Raw genomic sequence first — 21,900 nt, 5'->3', positions numbered from 1 at the left:
GTGCCCCATCAAATATAGCAATCAATAAATGAATAAAGTTGTTTTTTAGACAGGCTTTCTTTTTTACCCCCAAGAATCAACAGTGGAGATTCATGTGACTCAGGTTCTGTCTGTGCCTATACTTACCAGACGTGTGTGAGTTTCTTTGCAGGAGCACGGACTTACTACTCACCCTAGGACTTTCCTTGAGGGTACGTTAGGTACCTTTATCACTATTTTGTCGAGGTCGAGTCTTGGCTTCCATGAGGTTGTGGAAAAAATCCTAAAGTATAGAGAGCGGGTATGACACATGCCAGTCTGAACAGACCAGGCAAGTTTCAAGATTACAACATTTTGATGTGAGAAATCTTTACAGGCAATAGAAATGACACCCATTTGGAAGTAGCAAAAGGACTGTGAGTCTCAGGCACTCACAATTTCATTCCTCACTGATGCAAGCAGACTCAGTAAAGGGAATCGGAAGAGTCAGTTTACTAGAGGCATAAGCACCTTTAAATCTGTCTGGAATAATCAGTCTACAGAAAATAGTAAAATAGAAGAGGCTTTTGATTGGAAATGTAATTTTTATTCAATGACAGACTGAAATCCATGGGCTTCTAAGGTGTTCCCCAAGACTTCTCTGGAGTTACTATGGCCATTTCTAGCATGTCAAAGAATTGACTGACAAATGAATGCTTCCCTGCTGTGAACCTGCTCAGGACCCAACTCTAAAGCACTTAGTTGATTTGAATTGTAATTCTATCACATCTACTTGGTAAAAAGATGATCTCACACTGATCAGTAGCTATAGCTGCTGAGTAGACCTTTGATTAATAAATAATATGAAAATTGGTAACTTTCTACTGAAATAGTGTTGTAGAAAGATCCCTTAGTGTTGGTACACATGGAAGAAAGTGATATGTGGTCCTTGAGGTTTTCTTTTTTTCCCATTAATATTTATTGACCTTTTACTATGCATTAGAAACTCATATAACATCTATAAAGAACACAGCGAATGATGCCCCTTGAGAGTATCTGTTCATAAAGGTGACAGAATACATACATTCAAGTTATAATAACAGCACGGGGGAAAATGTATAGGGCGATGAAGTAGTAACGAGATGGGAAGACACTGAAAATGGGCAGTCAGAGGGATTCTGTTTCAGGAAGAAACAACTGAGCAGAGGCCAAAGGATGAGAAAGCCCGGTGAGGAAAAAGAAGGCACGTGGAGTACTATTATGCATGAGCCACAGGGAATTTCCTGGTTCAGGAGTTGAAAGAAGGGCTTCATGATTCCAACAGATGAGCAAGGGGGAAAGGGATTCAGACACCAGCTCAAATGACCTTGTAGTCAGAAGTTTAGACTTTATTCTAAGATCAAAGGGAAAGGGAAATGATAGAAGGGCTGAGAGCAAGACACTACTTTTCTATCTTAAAAAAGTGCTTTGCTTGCTGGTGTGGTATAGATCTGAGGAGGCCACGAATGGAAGCAGTAAACAGCCAGAGTCCTGTTTGAGGAATTGAGGTGTCACAGAGATTTGGCTTAGAGACTGTCTTTTGTTCTACCTTTGCTTGGGTACTGTCCAGGATGACCCATGGAGATAGCACCTTTATGTTTGAAGCACAGAGATAAAAGATGGGGAAGGCATGCCTGGTCCCTTCAGGAGCATTTTCAGAAGTTCTGCTCACCACTGCAAAGAAGGTTGGGGTGTGTAGTCCAGTTCTGAGTGGTCGAGCAGCTAGGGAGGTTTCATCTAGCAAAAGTAGAAGAGAGCCAGTAGCCTCTTTTACACACACACACACACACACACACACACACACACACACACACACACACACACACACACACTTAAATTAAAGGTTAGCTTACTTTAGATGCTAAAAGTCAATGTGGAATCCCTTTTTAGAATGTATAAGTCCAAGATTCGCAGAATAGCTAGTTAAATGTAGATCAAGCAATTAGCTTTATTAACAGCTAGGCAAGCACCAAATAGCTCCCCAGACAAATGGCTGTCTGTTAAGAACTAGATTGCAGAGAAGCCAGCTTGGGCTTGAGGCCAAAATAATGCCTCCTACTTCTGTATCACATCTCAACTTTGGGACCAACTTTTGCCCTCTTAGCAGATTTGAAATCCTATAAATTCAAACCAGTAGAATGGGTTTTTGCCCATTTTCACACACCTGATTGCCAAGATTATATATCAGGGAGGAAGATGGGCTTCGGCATCCGGAAAAGAGGTCCTGCCCACAGGTAGAAAGGGAGCCTGAGATGTTTTGATCTAGTCTGAGAATAAAGCGCTTGCTATGTGCTCTTGTCCTGCAAGTGTAGACCTCTGGTTTCAGGCTTACTTTCCTGTCTATCAGGGACAGAGAGAATCAGACAATTAGATACAAAACCTTTCTTCTTCAATTTCCCAAAAAACATAGGACTGGGATTGGGAACTGAAGTTACCAGAAAGATGGAAGCTGAAGCCCTTTCAAAAGGGAGGGTCTCGTGATGAGCCTTGTGCTGTATAATTAATTAATTGCCTCAAATATGCTTTATTTGGGTAATGGAAAGGGCCTTATTTTAAGCATACATTATAGTCTTATGAAACCTCAGCACAAAGAAAATGAGAAATGAAGGAAAGCAAGATGACAGGTGTTTTCAAATATGCAATTTGATGCCTTTAGGAGCTGAAAGAGAGAAAAGGGAAAAGTCGGGTGAGGACAGCAGTAGAGAGTCTTGAAAAGGAAAGTGGGCAGAAGACTCAGAGGTTAGGGTAGAGCTGAGGGTGGTGGATACAGCTACCTGTCACAGGGAGCATCAGTCAGAACAGCCAGGTTCTTGGCGTACTGGAGAAATGATGGGGAAGGTTCATAAAAAGGCCATTTGTCAGGTGTGGGCAGAGACACAGGAACTTCCCTTGAATGCTGAAGTACTCAGAGACAGACAATAGTGAGGAAACCTGCAGGGATCAAGGTTGAGTATGTATATTAGAGTCCCCAAGAGTTGTATGGCAGAGGCTCAGGTAGAGACCATGCTGTTACTGGGGGTGGGGAGAAGAAGCTGGAAGAATATATCTTGACCTTAGTTTGGACTTGTTCACCTTTCTTGTTCCTGTGCCTCCTCTGGGACAAACTCTGTTGGTACTGGAAGCAGAAAAGGCAGGCGATCTGGAGTTGGATGCACTACTGTCACGCCACAAGGAAGGTCGCCTTCTTCTGGAGTGTCTGAAGATAGCTACAGTGTACTTACATATAATAAATAAATAAATCTTAAAAAAAAAAAAAAGGCAGGCGATAGAGTAGCAAAGAGCACACTCATAGACCCAGAAGGGGTGGGGCAGGGGCAGATGGAGAAGATCCTTGCCATGCTTTAGCAGAATGCAGCAGGAGGGGGGCAACACTAAATGTCCTGTCATTGATTAGTGAATTACATCTAAACACTCATTGGACACTTGCCCCATCAAGTATTGTAGATACCAAATAAATAAAGAGCTAACTTCTGGAAGGATCATAAGCCAGCAAACAGAGGCACACAGTCTTCCTGTGCTGTAGTGCACATGTGGGCAAGGGTGCAGGTGTCCACCACATGGCTTTTCTGTTTCTAGTTCCACTGAGTCTGGTCCAAATGAGGCACAGAAGCCTGAAAGGAAACCAAGACTCAACAGAGGTCAGTATCTATTCCTTTAGATCCTCCTGCCATGGGAGGAACATAACAGGAAGTGGGCAGGCTTTGAGTCAGAGTGATATCATAAACAAGATGAGAGTGTAGATTTTATTCTTGAGATTGTCGAGTGGGACTTGACACTGTAAAGGACATTTCCTCTTTAGAAGGATGAGAGAATAATGAAAGTTGCTTTCCTTAATGCCTCCTCTTGTTGATACATTTTATTTGGTTTTCCTCATTTTTCTCTCCTCATCTCTCCTTCACCCAGCACCTTTATATTGTTGTTGTTTCTGATAGATAAAACCCCCAGGGTTAAGGGGCTAGTTAGAATGGATCTGGTGCAGCGGAAAGAAAAGAAACAGCCTAATTCTTTAATAAATTTTTACTTTAGATGCCAGTAGGGGTTTAATTTAAGGGTAGTGGAAATATTGGGGATGCTGGTATAGAAATTAAAATGCTTAATGAGCCAAGGCTTAGTGGTCCGTGGCAAATAAAGTAAAAACAGGATGCAACTTCATGACACTTTGAAAACTTGGCTTGAAATACTATCACTACACCATGGTGTTATTGTAGATTGCAACATAGAAGAATTGAAGAAATGAAATTGCAAACACGTACTTGCACATTAGTTTTTCACACATTGATCTCTGAAGAGAAAACTCTTCAAGACTTTAGGGAGAAAGCCCATTACTGGATTAATCAAACAACCATCTCCTATCTGCACTTTTATTTTATATACCCTTTACACCTGTTTAATTAATCCTAAACATGATGCTGACTGCTAATTAAACAGCCCTGGAAGTGACTGACTGAAGGTAGTAATTTGAGATAATTAGTTTTGGTTTCAAACACTCAATTTTCACACTTTGTGCTCATTTTTAGAGAGGGGTGGCTCATTATTACAGGCAGGATGGGGGCTGTGCAAGACATTTACCGCTGGACTCTGAAGACCTGAGGAAGTGGAAGGATTGCTTCCAAACAGGACAAGACATGGTCTAGTGCTGCAGAATGCTCTTCCACCGCCATACTTACTCTTATGCCCACATATACCCACCCACACACCCACCCACACCTACAACAGCACAACATAGCCTGGGTCAGACTGCTGAATTTTTTTTATTAGAATATAGAAATGCACATGGGGTTGATTTTTTGGGAATTTTCTTTTAATCTAGTATAAGGCACGGGAAGAGCTCACTGAATGTCCAGAATTTCTTTTATGGGTTCTCTAGAAGCAAGAAACAAAAAGGTGAAGAAGGCCAAGACTGCTGTGCTTTGAGATTTGGAGAAATGTCTTGCTGAGTAGACACATTCTATGAAGGCACAGAGCCTAATCAAGCCATCTGTCTGTTAACGCAAGGCAAGCCTGGTATGTCTAGAAGAGAAAGCAAAGGGCAACAGGAGGTGGCTCAGACAGTTTTTATGGCCACACAGTGTTAAATAAGTTCACATGATCCCCATCAGGAAAATGGAACCAGAAAGAGTTTAGCATTAATTGGGCTGACCTCACCAGTCATTGCCATTGCTGAAATAGAAAGCTGGAGCCCTGTTATCAGAGGTTTCAGGACCTGGACAGCTCCAGGCACATTGGTTTGTGTCTGAGTCTGTGAGTAAAGCTTTTATTTGCATCTTCCTGTCATTTCAGTGGCCACCACTATGGAGTAGGATTCTGTAGACTGAGAGGGGGTTATCCAGATGCTGAGTGACATTCAAAGATGTCAAGAATGGTTTAGAAATAATCTGTCTAGCGACTGGTGAGTGATCATTAGATCCTGGGGGTACAAACTTTTGTGGCAAGCCAGGACAATTCATTGAACATCCCCTTTGAGTCTGATCTCCATAAGTGAGCCCGGGTTAGCCAGGACTACATAGTGAGACTCTGTATCAAAAGCAAAATAAAATAATGCATCGAAATTATAATTTTAAAACTAAAGTGGTATCAAGTTTCAACCAACCAACCAACCAACCAACCAACCAAACAACACACCTTTATGAGTTAAAGCCAAAGGGAATTTCTGAGGTGACCTTCTCAGATATATGTTTGTACTATGGATTCATTTCTCTTTCATTTCCCCACCAGAACAATCAAGTACAGAATAAAAAAAGTAGCCTTAGAAAGCATGAAATGTTTTCCTTTGGGCCTTCGACACCTGAAGCAAAAAATAAATTGTTTCTCAGTGTTGGCACATTTGTGTTTCAAAAGGAAATGAAACCTATGGACGGTTAGGAAATTATTTCTCATTATACTGGTGGTCCTAACACCGTAGTTTGCCTTTAGGCTGATACCTCTCAGTTTCTGTTACAGTTTTAACGATTTAGTCTCTGGTGATAATCTATCACTGGACAAGACACACTGTAGGTTGACGTAACCTGACATAACCTCTCATTTGTTTTGCAGATACCTCAGATTAGCTATGCATCTACAGCCCCAGAGCTAAGTGACAACACCAGGTATGATTTCTTTTCTCGGGTGGTACCGCCTGACTCCTACCAAGCCCAAGCCATGGTGGACATTGTGACGGCCCTGGGATGGAATTATGTGTCAACACTGGCTTCCGAGGGGAACTATGGAGAGAGTGGTGTTGAGGCCTTCACTCAAATCTCAAGGGAGATTGGTGAGCATGTATTTACCAGTTGATCGCATTTGGAGGTGACAGGTTGCTAAGATATGCACACCTCCAAGTGCTGTCTGATGTATATGAGATAATTAGAATTCTCTCAGATTCGGGACCCAGTCTGTGCTCTGTATGGGGAAGCTTAGGCATATTGTCGCTGGTTTTATTGTTCTTATTTCTAGCAAGGTGACTCTTTGGTGCTAATTTGAGCAGTAGAGCTCCTGACTTCGGTGAGTATCTTTTGAGTTGTCTGTTTTGATGAGGGAGTTTGCAGGCACCTTAGAGCCACAGTGAATTTGAATAAATGACATACTGTTTGATTGTTCTAGATAGAAGTTTACATTAGCAAGTCATCAAATTAAAAAAAAAAAGTCAGTAGAATTTAACACTGAACACTAGAGGGATCAGCGCTTGTAATCATCTTAAAGCAATATTAGTTCAGCCCCCAGGGGTAGTCCTAAGTCATACTCTCCTTGTCATATTTGACTTTTTCCATCTTTCATTTGTATATAAAAGTCTAGAGCTTACAGAAGGATGAAGGGGAAATTGTGAAAACTTAGGACAAAGTGCTGGCAAGATCCTGTATTGGGAGTTCTTCAAAGAGCATTTCCAGTCTCTGTAGATATTTTACCAACATGTATATTTATCTGTGAGGCTGTAAATCCATTCTATCACTTAGAAAAAACAGATCAGGGCAACAGAAAGCAGCATATAGCATACTCTTACTGACAATTAGTCAGTGATATATCTTTGTAGATAGGAGACACTATTGGCACTTAAATAATATTTTATTTAAAAATTACTCTTTTTGTGTTAGTAATTATGATGCTGTGGAGATGCAAAAGTATCTCTTGACTATTGTAAAGCAATTGAGGACTTCAAGAAGGAAATGATGTTGCTCAGTTAATGGGTAGAAGTTTCAGTTCAGGAGGAGATCATGGAGTTGACTGAGATTTAACTATAATTACCTGGAACTAAGAACCTAAAGTTTTTGAAATAAGATTCTCACTTGAGAGTCATAGGTGCCTGAAGCCTTCCTAATGGATGTAATAGGACAGGAAAATTTATCGTGCTCAGTGATTTTTATATTTAACATGTGCTCTATGGCTGTATTGTGGCAGAAACTGTAGAGAGATACTCAACGAGGTGGCAGATGGGGTTAATTGATTTAATTGGACAAGTGTTCATACCAACTGTGCCTGTGATGCTGTAATCCTTGCATTTTGGAATTTTAACTCATATCACCACAGCTATAAAAATGATTCAAATGCTTCCATTAAACTTTAAATTATATTATTTTCCTGGAAAAAAAGTCCCATGTTTATCCTTAAAGGAAATGCCCCTTCAGATGAAAGCAATGACTTCTGGAAGCAGGGTTAATACATTATTCAAGCAGCTGATGTCGGCTCTTACCAGAGTGATAATTCAACATGTGGAGGAAAATAAGAGAGTGTATATTGAAATAAGTTTTCTGCAGTGATTCAGAGCATTCTTCAATGCTGGGACACATTTTGTGTGCACGGAACAGTTACTATGAAAAATTCAATAAGGGCATAATTTGCCAATTGTAGAATGTGATGTAATGTATTGTTGTAAAAGTTAAGTGAGGTGCAACTAAAATAAGAAGTACTTGATTTTCTTTTTAGGAAGCTTTGCTAAACATTGGGAATACTGTCACATGAGTAGACATAGATGGCCCTTCCATCATTACTATTTCTATCTGAGTCATTACTATGGAAGAAAATAATTTTAGCACCTAATGGATGCTCCTGATTACAGAAGCACATATTTTTCTGTGTTGATCCTCTCAGTATTCTGTGACTTGATTGGCTGTCCATTCTCTTTCAGTTCTCACTTATCTGGGGGAATGGAGGAGGGATAGATTGTCACTTAATATGCAGAATGTTGAAAAGGCCAAATTAGTACCATGCCAGAGTGTGCCATGGAATATATTAAATATCAGAATCATCCCTCATTTTAATGACAAAGATTTTATCTAGAACGAAAATAGCTGGAAATTCAACCTTTCACATGACAATGATATTAATGGGAATGGCAAATAGTAGCAACTTAACCCATTGCAGAATTATCTGATGACTCTAATGAAAATTCATTAGTTCTGTAACATTTGCCAAGTTTACTGAATCTGTCACCATGTTAGTAGTGTGTATTTATAAACCTGAGTGTCTGGACTGAGAGAGAGTTGTTTACGTTTAGGTTTTGGAATATCTGTCCATTGATAAAATTATGTATTCTCTCAACTTATACAAAAAACTCCATTCTCTGTTCTGAGTTTCTCTCTTCGGCTACATTGACTGCTAGAAAGTTCCAGTTTAAGTTGAGGCAGCCTACGTTTTTTATGTCTGATTAATTAAAGTAGATCATAATGTAACGTATTAAAATTCATTTAGTGATACATTGCACGTCCAGTTTAATTAGAGTGTTTTGCATTTTAACAGAATTTGAGTTTCTAGATGTAGTTTCTGTGAATCTGGGAGAATGAAGATTATGTAAGTACAGACATTGACAATCGCTCATTTCTAGGCAATGTCCCTGTGGAGGAGGTATAGGAGGCACTTGATAGATTTGATATCCTAGCTGTCTTAGTGTCAGTCTAGCCATATCTTGTAGAAACTTTTAAACAAATAACAATATATGTTCACAGAAAGCACAGTTTGATCAGAATATAGTACACAGTAAAAAGAGCCAAACAAAATAGAGAGTTAGATATTGATACACATTTGAGTACTATAAGTTATAAGGTATTTATTCTGTCCTTGATGTTCTAAATAATTGCCAAAACTTTCGAGGGCTGAGGAAATCTATCAGGTTGAATATATAAGTGGAGGATGGAAGACTGCATAAGGGGCCTCTGCTGTATCTGTCTTGGTTTAATGTAGGGGTGTGGCAGTAGAAATAGAAAGTAGACAGACAAGAGAGACAGTTCTGATATCGAGTTTACAGAACTTGGTAACTGATTAAACATAGATCTTGAAGGCCAGAAAAAAAGGTACAGCTGACCACAGAACTCTGTAGCTGCGCAGTTCAGAGAAGGCAAGTATAGTCACAGAAGAGTAGTGGGGAGACATGTGGAGTGGGAGCTTGAGTTTTGTCAGCACCACCTTTGTGGAGAAGGGCAACAGGAGCATTGGTCTAGCTAAGCAGGAACTCTCAACATCTTACAAAAATCTGAGTTCAGGAGGCAGTGGCGGGTGCTGAGGCCAAGAATGGAGAGAGTGAGAAACAAAGGAAACCGAGTATAGACTCCTCGGCAGACATTTCCTGAGAACTATGGCTTCATAGAGTGACGGGAAGCAAAGATCTGGACAGTGTTCTCTCTTCTTGGTGGATTGGTGGCCATAGGTGGCTCTTATTCACCTTTGAAGACAGTTTTCATTATAGAGAAATGTTCATTTATTTTTTGGGGGGGTATTTTTTTTTTCATTCAAGGACTATGAATAGTTTTTAATAAGAGAGCAGGATTTTTTTTTTTTTTTCAGTGAGCAAAACCGAAAGTGTATGCGCAGTTACATAGACCTACACTGTGTGATCTAGAGAGATGATTCATCTTTGCAGAAGTGCCAGAACAAAGAACCGTCTGGGTGATTTAAGTTGGTGCTCATTGCTTCTCACCTCTGCTAGCAAAGACCTGAAGCTAAGGTGCTTCAGGGGTGTGCTGCTTCCGAGATCTCAGAGGAGAATCTCATCTCTCTTGGAGCTTCTGAGCTGTGCTAGCAGTCTTTGGTCTTCCTTAGCTTTGGAGACACATCACTTTAGTGACTGCGTCTTAAATCACATAGCCACTTTCTATGTTGTTGTAGTTCTTTGTGTTCTGTTGTTAAAGAGATGCAGCCATATTGGATAGACCCACCTTACTAGTATGATCTCAGCATGAGTAATGTTTGCATTGTCTCTATTTCCAACTGGCCACATTTTGGGTTACAGAGGTGAGGATTCTAGCACATTTCCATATGTATGGTTCAATGCATTACAGATGGTCTCAGAGGGAGTGGTGTCCAGAGAGAGGAGTGGGGAGCAAGCCCTAAGAACATGTTAACAAATAAGCATGGAGACAGGATTTAGTGAATAGAGATGCCTATAATACACTGACTTCAGAAGTTCCTTGGCACTTTATGCAATCCCACTATTCTGATCTTGATCGCAAGGATAGGATGTCTTAGGATATAGTGCAGGGTTCTAAGTGTATGTGTGATTCCAGCATCTCAATTTCCCTGGCCCATGTTGCCAGGAGCTTCCAGCAGGAATGTCAGAGACAACAAATATGATTATACACTGGCTGTGGAACTACTTTACATTGTATAGTTTCAAAAAGCCTTTTAAAATAATAACACCTAGAAAATTAAAAACATCCATAGTATGTCTTCTAGCCTAATTTATTTCTATTTCCCCCCCTTGGTCTCCTTTGGCTTGAGGGAAAGGAATAGCTTAGTGGTTCCTGGGTTACAACTTATTCATCACCCATGTTACACACCCTCAATGGTTAGAGCCACACTCCTCTATTTGTCTTCTTTTAATTATTCAATATAAGGTTTCACAGATGCTGTAATAAAGGGGTTGATGATATTTGATCATGCTTTACTATCACGAGCTGGGGGGCTTGTAGCTCCTGACTCAGTAAATGACTTCCGTGAGTCTTTAGACAGTTTCTTTCACATCCTTGCCTTACCTTATTATTCTAGTTTTAAAGGAAGACAGGATAATAAATGTTAATGCTGCTTCTATCATTATAAAGGGCAAGGAAGCCAAGGCTTTATCTTTGAAGATAAAAGGAATTTGTGAAAGGAGGATATCTTTTCACTGCAGATTTGCACGGTAAGGAGACACACCTCCTTTAATCACTAATCATGTTTGTGAATGACTTATCGAAGATGACAAGCTTTCAAGCCATTGTTGCGAATATTACAAGGGGGCAGGATAGACCTAAATCTGTCAAATCTTCTTCTGTATGTGACTTTTCTTCTAATTTACTGATGTTGGACATTTCTGACTATTATTTGACATGTGTTCAGAATCTTAAAATCTCAGTGTTAGAAAGGACTGTGAAGAGAGTTGGCAACTTGTATTTAAATAATGGGATACACCATTTTAATTAATTAACTTTAGTATGTAAAATGATACTTGCCCCTCCAAATTTGAGGTGTGATTCAGTTGATTTCGTCTTGGTGAGAATCAAGCATTAATGGGACAATTCATTCGTAGGATAAAATTGACAAGTGCCTATATATATATATATATATATATATATATATATATATATATATGTTTGGCACATTATTTTAGCAGAAAGAACTTCCCCCCTTAGGTTGTAAATAAGAACCAAATTTCTGTGAGTGAAAATGGATTTAGTTTTAAGATTAAAACAAAGTATTTTCAATGATGGAAAGAAAAGCATACATAAAGAACATTTTCCCCCTCAGATGTTCATTGCTTTGGAAAAATGACTTCCAGTAGGCAAAAATCAATTTGACAAAAGCATTAATGTTCTAAAATACTATGAATGAAAGGAAACATTTTAGTTCAATTGAAATTTTTACTTTATATTCATACAGCTGAGTTCCATTGATAACACTACATTTCAAGTTGCAAATCACATTTAATTAATATTAACACCAGGTAATTGGCAAAAATAACTTCAAAGGAGGGCCAAGGAAATCGCAAATTGGAACTGCAGGTGCAGCGATACTGCTGAGGCTCCAGTGGGATCCGAAGAAAGTGTATATGATTTCAACAATTACTGAAGAACCTGATCAAATAACGTATCGTTTCAAAGCTGTTCTTCTCTCTGGCCTTTCCTAATGTTTAGGGCATAGTGACTGCCAAGTATCAACAACAGCTGTTAAAGTGAACTGGCAAAAGGCATTCAAACAAATGCCTTAAGACCTGTAATTCAAATGCGGTAGTTAAGTTTTCAGTAAACAATGGCTGTTGGGTGCAATGGATTCCATCTTGGAGCAGAAGACCTCTCTTAAATCCACTTTCTCTAACTACGAGAACACCAATGGCCTTTCCCAAGGATTGATTGGTTTGTAAGGAGTCAGCATCAAGTGGTGTAAACATTATGACAACATGTGTATAAAAGTCGCTTATTATCAGGTATTGCTCATGCAGGGAGTGGAGAGAAGACTCAGCGCCTTCCCCAAGGCAGAACAAATCTATGGAAGAGCAGAGGGATGCCAGGTGCCATTGTCTGGATGCAGGATTTGGGTAGACAGAGCTGGTCTTGACTTGCTAATTAGCTCCAAACTAACTGCTCACTGCAGGTTTGCTTGTGAGAGCAGGGAGGAGGGTTCTGGGTGCTCCTGACCTTGTGCTCACTCCCCTCTCTTTCTTAGTTTTCCAGGGATATCTCAGCAAATGTTCTGCCCCCAGTTTGATTTTCAACAGCCTTAGATATTCAGTGTTGCTTATTTTGCCATCTGATAATTGTCTTTTTTTTATTTTTTTAACTTTTGGTCAACTCTGTTGCCACGTGAGCTGTTTTAAAACGCTACAAGTTTAAGGTACATTGCTCCTCTGCTGTTCCTGGGCATCACCATGAGCTACGCTGATTTGTTTGTGTGTTTTCTTCATCCAAGAGTGTTTTTTATCAGTGGAAGACCACCCAGTAGCCAGCAGGCTGTCTGACCCACAACACGTGCTTTATGAGTTTCTATTTAGTGACCATTGTCATCAGATACGTGATTAGACTCTTCATGCGATCCCAGCGGTTGGGAAATTGAAAGACAAAGGTAGCTCCAATAATGGCTTCTGCATTTTACTAGCTTTTGTCTAACTATAAGAGAGCCTTGAAGAGCTTCTGCACCATCCTTTCCTGCACATTTTCCTTTGTGCCCCCAAATACTGAAGGCTTAACCTGACTCTCATCCATGAGCCAGGTAGTGCTGGGCAGTGGTTCAGAGCTTCTGCTGCCTGAGTTTCCGGTCTATCAATAGGACCTTTGGTAACTGCACTATGTTATAGTCTAATTGCCTTATCTATAGACTGAAAATAGCTGCTGTCTAAGAATTGAATGAGATCACATACAAGTGTGAAGGCAGGTAGTGAACAAGGGTCTATTATTATCATTGTTGTTGAAACAGGAACTTTATATAATACTCTAGACAGGATACAAACTCACAGCCTTCCTGTCTCAGACTTCTGAGTTCTGGGATCACAAGCTCTATGTTATCTCACAGGGCATCAGTTTGCCCTGTGTAAGAATATGTTAGAATTCTAACAGAATTATTTTAGAGTCCTGTGGCTTGGCAGTGGACTCATTTCTGAATCTGTTTACAGTTTTGCTCAGTGTGTATGAGGCAGTGTTTCTAGTACTGACTTATTATTTTTCCCTTAGCATAATAAAAACATTACCTAAGAAAGAGCTAGCATATAGTTGAACACATGAATTAATTATGCCATCATTGGCACACTAAATCTGCATGCTCATCTTTCTTTTTTTACCCTTCTGAATATTAAGTGTCTGCCAATATCTCTAGTAAGCTCACCATATATTAGGCTATATTTTTTTTGTCAGTTGTGAGGGCAAAGAGATGAATCACACTGCTTTCTAGCAGGTCACTGTTGTTGTGAGTCAGAGAACACAGACATGCAAGCAAGCAAGCAAGCAAACAAAAATGCAGATTATGAACATTGCATTGGTAGAGGGTGTGGATGGTGAAGGATTAAGGATGGAGGATAGAGGGTAAAGGGTGGAGGGTGGAGGCATCACTCAGAAGCCACATCCAAGAACAACAGGCCTGCTAGAAGGTGTCTTTCAGTCCACATGACAAAAAGACTTGGAAGGAGGCTTTGGGGCAATGGTTGGTAGGTCCTATGCTCAAAGGGTGGGTGCAATGTATCATGCGAGTGACTTTAGATAACTTCGGAAGAAAGAACTTTTCTGAGATAAGGCTTCATTGCAAAACGGAATGTAGACCATGCCAACTTGGTGTTGTAGCACATACATATGGAGTGTTTAATAGGTCTAAAATATGAACGGTGCCAGACAATAGCATCTGTGTGTCTATCTATTAGAGGTATGGTCTCCTAGGCCATCCGTGTTGGACTTGTTCTTATGTGAACGTCACAGTCACAGTTAAGTCTACCCTAGCATCACCCATACCCTTGGCAGCACTTCCAGCTTTGTTCAGTCTCTGAGAGGAAGCCAGGGACAATGGTTTCAGTTCAGCCTCAACCCTTAAGTAGTCAGGTTTGCAACCTTTCATCAGGAGTGAGCCTGGGGCCCTTCTGTTACTGCAAATATCCAGTGTCCTACCCTTGACTTGACTGATGGATCTGTTCCTACACTCTGATTTCCCAGGCTTGGATGACAATGTAACAATTATTCTTTGCCAGCTTTCGCCTGGGTGGCAGCATCTGCTCCTCTGTCTGTACGCTCACCCAGTGGATGAGGTCTAATGACAGGATGCCATCAGGCAGAGCCTGCTCCTGACCTCTACTCAAGGGTTCTGATCCTGCCTAACTTAGCATCCTGTTAGTGCCATCTTAGTTATACACCATGAATGAACACACATGAGTTCTATAGAGTAAGAGAATTCACCTTCAAGCCTCAGTTTAGTTCTCTCGGACATTTCCTTCTAAATACTTAGAAAAGGTCAGGCTCTGTCACATATGAAGTGTGGTCTCTGAAATTACTTTTTCCTGTTCCCTAACTCCCGTTGCCGATTGCATTAGGTACTTCAGGATACTGTAACAAACTACCAGAAATCAGGTTTTCTTAAAGCAAACAGTTCCATTGTTTAGGGGCTCTAAATGGCTGAATGCTCCAGATGAAACAAAGCATTAGCAAGACCCAAACCCCTGCCCTTCTACACTTCCCTTTGAGTTGTATATTAATGCCAATCTGCTATTTCCTGCAGGTCTACAGTGTCACTGTGATCTATGTGATATTTAATGAGGGACTCATCTTACTTCAGGATGACTTCATTTTAATTTGATTAATTAAATCTACAATGGCTGTTTTACAAATATAGTCACATTCAGAAATACTATGCCTTAAACGGTTTTTTTTTTGGGGGGGAGCACAATTTAATCAATGACACCAAATATTGTTACTGATGGAACTCTGAATGGTGGAGTCCTGTTTGAACTGAGCCCATATTTTTTTTTTTTTTCTCTGCCTGGGTTTCTGTTCCCCTATGCTCCTCTGAGATGCCAGTCTTTTTAGTCAGATTAGATATTCCCTTCCCTCTTGTTCTTGCCAGTCTGTCCCCACATGCCCAAGTCACGACAAGAAATGTGCTTTCCTATGTGCTTAGTCCCAAAGAAGTCACATTCTTTTAATTTCCTTTCTGAAGCCATTTCTGTGTTAAAGGCACGATGCTTGGGGATGTTGGCAGTAGCTCAGAGCTTTAAGGTGCAGTCTGTACTTTACAGAGTTGATAAAAGCACATCATATAAACATCCTTCTGCAGAAATGAAGCAACATTAGACTCCATTTAGGTCATGTGCACAGACCTTAAAAGAGTTGGCTTGAGAATTAGAAGTGTGTTTTCCCAGTTTACTTCACAACTTCTCAACTAAGCAACAATTATAGTTTCCTTAGAAACAAATGACTCAAGAATAATAAAACCAAAAAGCTTGTAAGGTGAATAGTTGAATGAAATAGGTGCCAATTACTCCAAGGGTTATGTCCCTGGACAGGACTGTGTTGTGCAGACTCTCTTCTTCACCATCTGCGTGTCTGATAGACCATGGTCTCTTGTTCTTGTTGCTTTCATTACAGCCTAACCAAAGCTGTTTCATGACTCACTGGGGGCTGCACAAGGGAGAACATGGGAAGACAAGAGCGTGAACCTGAAGTCAGCATATTTGGTTTCTTGTTAACAGCTCTTGGAAGAGGTTTGGTCAGGAAAAGAATTTCAACTAATGATTTAAACATGGCTTCTGGCAGTTGTAACAGTGAAGGGAAAATTGCTGCCTCTTATAACAGCTCATACCTGCTTCCCTGGCAGCAGTATGCACAGCTATGTGACTCTGTGGTCACATTTGAAATATGTATCATGGCTGACACGCATGTTATGGGCTATTAAGGGAAAGAGGGATGTTCAGTGTTCACTGCCACTCTCTTGTATTGGATATCATGGAGAGAAATCCCCATGTTCTCATTAAAATTGGTCCTTGGTGTTATTGCCTGTGGAAACCATGCCAAATGAAACTATTTCTGGGAGCGATGTGACATGTCTTCCAACAAATATTTGAGTACCTACTATGTTTTGGGGGCATGTTTCTAGATGGTAGGAATGTAGTGCAAATGAAACAGATCAGAATCCTGACCTAGTGGGATTCTTAGTCAAATTTCTAATAGAACATGTAAGTTTTGCGTCCTTTTTAATCTCATATCTTTCTAGAGTGTGAGATAGTGTAAGCAAGAGTGAGGTGTGACTGAAGGCATGGAGGAACGGAGAGTGGCTTTGTCTTTATCACACATACAGCTGAATCCCTTTTTTTCTACAAAGGCAGAGCACACACTTTGTGTATCTTTGCCCAGTCCTGAGATCTGGAAATATACTTCTAAATATGTGACAGAATGGATGCCCAATCGATGAGTGTGACCTGGAGATAGGCCACCAGGAAACAAATGACTTGGGGAAAGGTATGTGAACAGCTGAGGAGTCCAGATTAAGAATTCTGTACCAGAATTTGACCCTGAGTTCAGCATCAAGATTCTCCTGGTAGCACTTGAGAGATATGGGTTATAGGACCAGGACTGTGTCTGCAAAAGTCAGGTACATAGGAAGGAAGGAGAGCCAGAAAACCAAGGTTCAGGAACAGGTTTAAGTTGGGAAACAGAAGTATCAGCTTAAGGAAGTCCAGGCCCAGATTGTCACACTTGATCCTGAGAACAAGCACCAGATGGAGAGCGTACAGTTCCAGTAGGGAAACACTAAGTTAAGGATGCTTTGCTGCATTTGACAAATAGGATCGGATGCAAAATTCAGGAAGTAGATGAATTTGCTGAATGCATTGCTCCTCTTTTCAACAGCTTTTCTGTTTCCAGGTGTAGAACTATGTGATGTGATTCTTGATTGCCATATTCCACCCAGGCCCAGGGCTCCTGGTGCTTCTCATGTTTAGAGTCCTAGTCTGCGTTCTGGAGTCCTGCTTGTTTACCGTTCCCTCTATACATGCTTGGTGATGACATGAAGCTGTGCTTGAGCCATATACATGGAGTTCACAGGTGTGTTTTAAGCCTCACTGGCCTTGGACTCTGGCAAGGAAACTAACTTTAAGACAGAAAGGAAACAAGATGCTGATTGCAGATTGTGCTTTACCAAGAAAGAAACAAATGCCTGGTTATGGTTTGTTTGAGAAATAGCTAGGAAGCTGTTGGCTATAATGCTCAGGAGTGGAAGCAATGGGTTGGGTAGGCAAGGGCTTAATTGACTGAGTCCAGCTGAATAGGCCAGGGAAGGGGTGTGTGGGTGTCAGTCTAAAGCACCAGGAAGACTTTCAAGGCGGTCTTGATAATGCTGTGCTGCTATTTAGGCCATAAGATAATATATAGATATTAGGTTTCAGGGACAAATGGAGCAGAGGATGAGCTAGAGATTTACTGCTGAGCTTCAGGGCAAGGTCTGGGATTGGTTTGTGTCAGAGTGGGTGTAAGAGGAAAAAAAATGGCAGAAGTTGTTCATAGCAGAATTAGAGATTTGAGGTCTGGGATACTGAGAACTTTGATTCTCTGAAGGTCTATGACCTTGAAATAAGATAGGATACCTCAGACAACATCAGAGTGTATCTAAAGCTCTCAGATTGGGACGGTGATGTCCAGCATGGCCAGTGAGCTTTCCCTGATGACGAATGACACCAGGTGAATTATTTCCTGGAAAAACTCTCACACTAACTGAGGGATTTCATGTGGAATTGCTCAAAAGGTCAATGACTACAGGTTGTTGTTACTTTCTAAAAAGTAATTCTATTTAGAGATCTTTATTTCTCTTTCCCTTAGTGGTGGGAGGACCTAGAATTTAGAGTGCTATTAACAGTTTTAAATATTTCCCGCTTAACTCATGTTTCTTGTTTCTTTTTCTTGCTTCACGTGTTACTGATTCATGTTAGAGCTCATTAATCATGATGGAGTTTTCTGGACACTTCTGCCCTTTCATAATACAGTTGTTCACTCCTGTGTCCACAGAGTCAAAGGTCATGGGAGATGGTCAGCTCACATTCTTGTGTCTAGAAATTAGACCTAGTGTGCCTCCCATTTAGAGGACATAAAATTATAATTCGACATAACTACTTTTGGTTTGTAAGTTGTAATATGGACCACATTCTATTAAATATAGCCTATTTACTTATCTAACTCCCCAAAGTCCGAGTGGAAGATCAAGGCCTTCCAAGGACTCTTTTTTTTTTTTTTAATGCTTTTGTATCAAAATATAGGTTTCTCTTGAGATAGTAAGAGAATAGGAGGGAACTGATGCACAAATGCTACTTGACATATACCTTCTAATATAGTTCTGTGCCACTAGGCAGCTATTTTCCCTGTTTCACAGACAATAGGACCAAACTTTCAATAATATGTATAGCCCAGGACTGCCTAGTTAGTAAGTGGTAGTGTTGAATACATTTCCAGTGTTCATTGACTCTAACGTGCACATTTTTTACTTCCTCTTGCTTGTTTCTCTTTTGAGGTTGTCTGCTTGGGTTTCTACACGCATGGCTGCCATTCTGGCTTCGTGAGGTTGCTGCAGGACAAAGGTTTGCACACAACCTCATTTCTCTTTTCCTGTCACCCAAGCTTGAACATTTTTCTTGTTTTCTGTATGAATTCTGTCTACCTGTTGGGAAGAAGGCACACACAGTGCTTTCCTGGAGCGAATTTCATGCCTTAGCCCTGAGCATAAGCAGTAGCTCTCTGTGCAACACTCTGAGATTCCCTGAAGTAGCTCTGGCTGAGATTGTCTCCATGGTTTTAGCACTCAAGGCATATGTTAGGAAAGGGAGCATTTCATTCAGTCAAGACTCAGACTTCAGCAATGAGGGAACAGAGTTTAGGAGTTAAAGGACTCCGAGAGGTTACACTGACTTCAGTGGGGTTTAGGGAGGTTTACATTTTAAGACAAAGTTTACAGAATTGTGTCTGGCCACAGCTTTATTCTGTTTTCTGGTGCATTCATTGGCTCTATTCTTTCTTAGGAATCATCATGTGCTAAGAAGATAACTATCAGTAGCCGTAGGCTTTCATACCGCCACTTACGTTGGTTTCTTAGAGTTACCTGAGTCCATCACTGCATGATGGGTGGCTTAGGACAGAGATTTATTCTACTATCTTTTTGGCATCAAAAGTTCAAAGTCAAGATCTTGGCAGGGCTGGTTTGTGAAGGTGCTGAGGGAGAACATGTTCCCCGGATCCCGTCTTAGTTCTTCATGGTTGCCAGCAGTTCTTGGCTTGTAGCTATCCAGCTCGATCTCTGTCTCCGCTGTTATGTTGCCTTCCTCTCTGTTTCTGAGCCACCTCTTTTCCTGTTTCTTGTAAGGACAGTCATCACTTTCTTTCATCCAGGATGATCTTCCCTTGAGTTTCCCCTCCCCCGTAATTTAGTTTTTTTTTTTTTTTCACATCACATCCTAATCACAGCCCCCTCCCTCCTCTCCTCCCATCTGTGCCCTTGCAAGTGCTTTCCTATGGAATTGCTAAAAAGATCAATGACCTCCAGGTTGCTATTACTTTCTAAAAAGTAAATCTATTTAGAGATCATCATTCCCCCCCCCCCATTACCCTTCTCTCCTTCTTTTCAGAGAAGGCACCCCTTGGGTGCCACCCCACCCTGGGACATCTAGTCCCAGCAGGACTAAGCACCTCCTTTCCCACTGAAGCCCAATCAGGCAGTCCAGGTAAGGGAAGGATATTCAATGGCAGGCAGCAGGGTCAGAGACAGCCCCATTCCAGTTGTTAATGGGACCTACATGAAGACCAACATGTATATCTGCTACATATGTTTGGGAGACCTAGGTTCAGCTCCTGCATGCTCCTTGGTTGGTGGTTCAGTCTCTGAGTCCCCATGGTCCCAGGTTAGTTGACTCTGTAGGACATTAAGAAAGGGAATTCTGTAGGTATTCTACAGACTTCCTTATTTCAAGTTAGGCTATTTTCTGGGCTTCGAGGTGTGTGTGTGTGTGTGTGTGTGTGTGTGTGTGTGTGTGTGTGTGTGTTTAAGCTCATTGTTAAAACCTTTACAGGAAGAATATATTTCTTCCTTTGCATTCCCACAGAAATTCCAACATGCCCCTATTGTGTGTCAGGTGACTTCATGCTAGGTAATCACTCTATTCATTTGGTTATATGCCTATCTTGGGTACTTGGAAAGGAAGGGTTAACCTCACTTGAAGCACACATAGTCCCACCATAGGGTGGTGTCACTCTTCAAAGCTAAATTGGGATGCTCATCTAGAATGCAGAAGAAGGACTGCCTGGCCCGAGAGATGCACAGATGTCGGCTGTACACACTGCAGAGGCAGTCTGTTGACATCTCTGCCTTCCACATAGACTGTGACCTTCTCAGGAATGTGAGCAAGCTGGTCTTACTCAGCAGTGCCTGGGGCATGATAAAAACTCTATCAACATATGTTAAATTAAGTTACAGAGACTGAAATTTCTCTAAAAATTCTAGGATCTAAATGTAACTATGAATCATAATATTTGTTAAAAATAGTCTTGGCCTCTACCTAAATGACTACAAAAAAAGCAGTTTTAAAAATAAAAAAGGCTTGTGTTGAGATGTTTTTCTCTACTCTGTGACCTGTGTTCTAGGGACCAAATGATTTAACCAGGGACATTATGGTCATCAGTAGAGATTCGTCTCACTACCTCGTAGTTCCTGAAGTATGACGTTGACACTTATTTATTTATTTATTTTACTTCCATTACCATTTTTACTGAATTTAATTACTGAAATTAGCTAATACCACATTGTAGCCAAAGAGTTTCCCTAGAGGGATTTCTCAGTCATAGAGCAGTTCTGCCTACTAGCTAACTGGATGGCATTCAGAGGAGCCTATGTCAAAAGAAAGGGGTGAGGTAGACATTTTATTTGGCTGTTCTAAACATGGCTGAATCCTTTAATACTTTTGTAGATGGTATTTTAATCCTTTTTTGATTTCTAAATCAATTTTAAAAACTTCAACAAATATGGAATTCTCTCTGTCAGGAAGCACAGAAGCCATATGTATCTTGTGACTTTGTGACTCTAGAAGGGGGTAAGGGCTATAGGAAATCCTACTGTTAAAAACTGTTAAAAATGCAAGAGTAAGTTACAAGAAATCTTATTGTTAAACACGAAGAAGTAATAGACATATTGACTAGGAATAACTCTGTCCATAACCTCATTGTTTTAAAATAGCAACTTCTGTGTGGCTTGGTGGGTTTTTTTATTTGTTTGTTTTTGTTTGTTTTGTTTTGTTTTCTGTGTTATTTCATTTTGATTCATTTCTTTCTTTTTTCTTCCTCCTTCTCCTCTGTATGTGTGTGTGTGTGTGTGTGTATGTATGTATGTATGTATGTATGTATGTATGTATGTATTGTTTTTTATTTTTATTTTTTATTTTTGTTTTCGAGACAGGGTTTCTCTGCCTAGCCCTGGCTGTCCTGGAACTCACTTTGTAGACCAGGCTGGCCTCGAACTCAGAAA

At 40.5% G+C, this 21,900-nt stretch overlaps 1 protein-coding gene across 6 annotated transcripts in view; it reads left to right on the top strand.

Annotated features, from left to right (window-relative positions):
* The window catches only part of Grm8 (glutamate metabotropic receptor 8), an 836,043-nt gene that overhangs the window by 152,052 nt on the left and 662,091 nt on the right, over window positions 1-21,900 (top strand). For 5 of the 6 annotated variants that reach the window (XM_029535215.1, XM_029535218.1, XM_029535214.1 and 2 more), the window contains exon 3: window positions 6,031-6,247. In XM_029535215.1, the coding sequence (XP_029391075.1) occupies window positions 6,031-6,247 (217 nt within the window). Of the gene's footprint in view, window positions 1-6,030; window positions 6,248-17,387; window positions 17,448-21,900 lie in introns of those variants that run through there. The other variant, XM_029535219.1, reaches the window with a different exon arrangement.

Source organism: Mus pahari, chromosome 2, assembly GCF_900095145.1.
Source record: "Mus pahari chromosome 2, PAHARI_EIJ_v1.1, whole genome shotgun sequence".
Taxonomy (NCBI): domain Eukaryota; kingdom Metazoa; phylum Chordata; class Mammalia; order Rodentia; family Muridae; genus Mus; species Mus pahari.
This window is presented reverse-complemented; position numbering and strand designations above follow the sequence as displayed.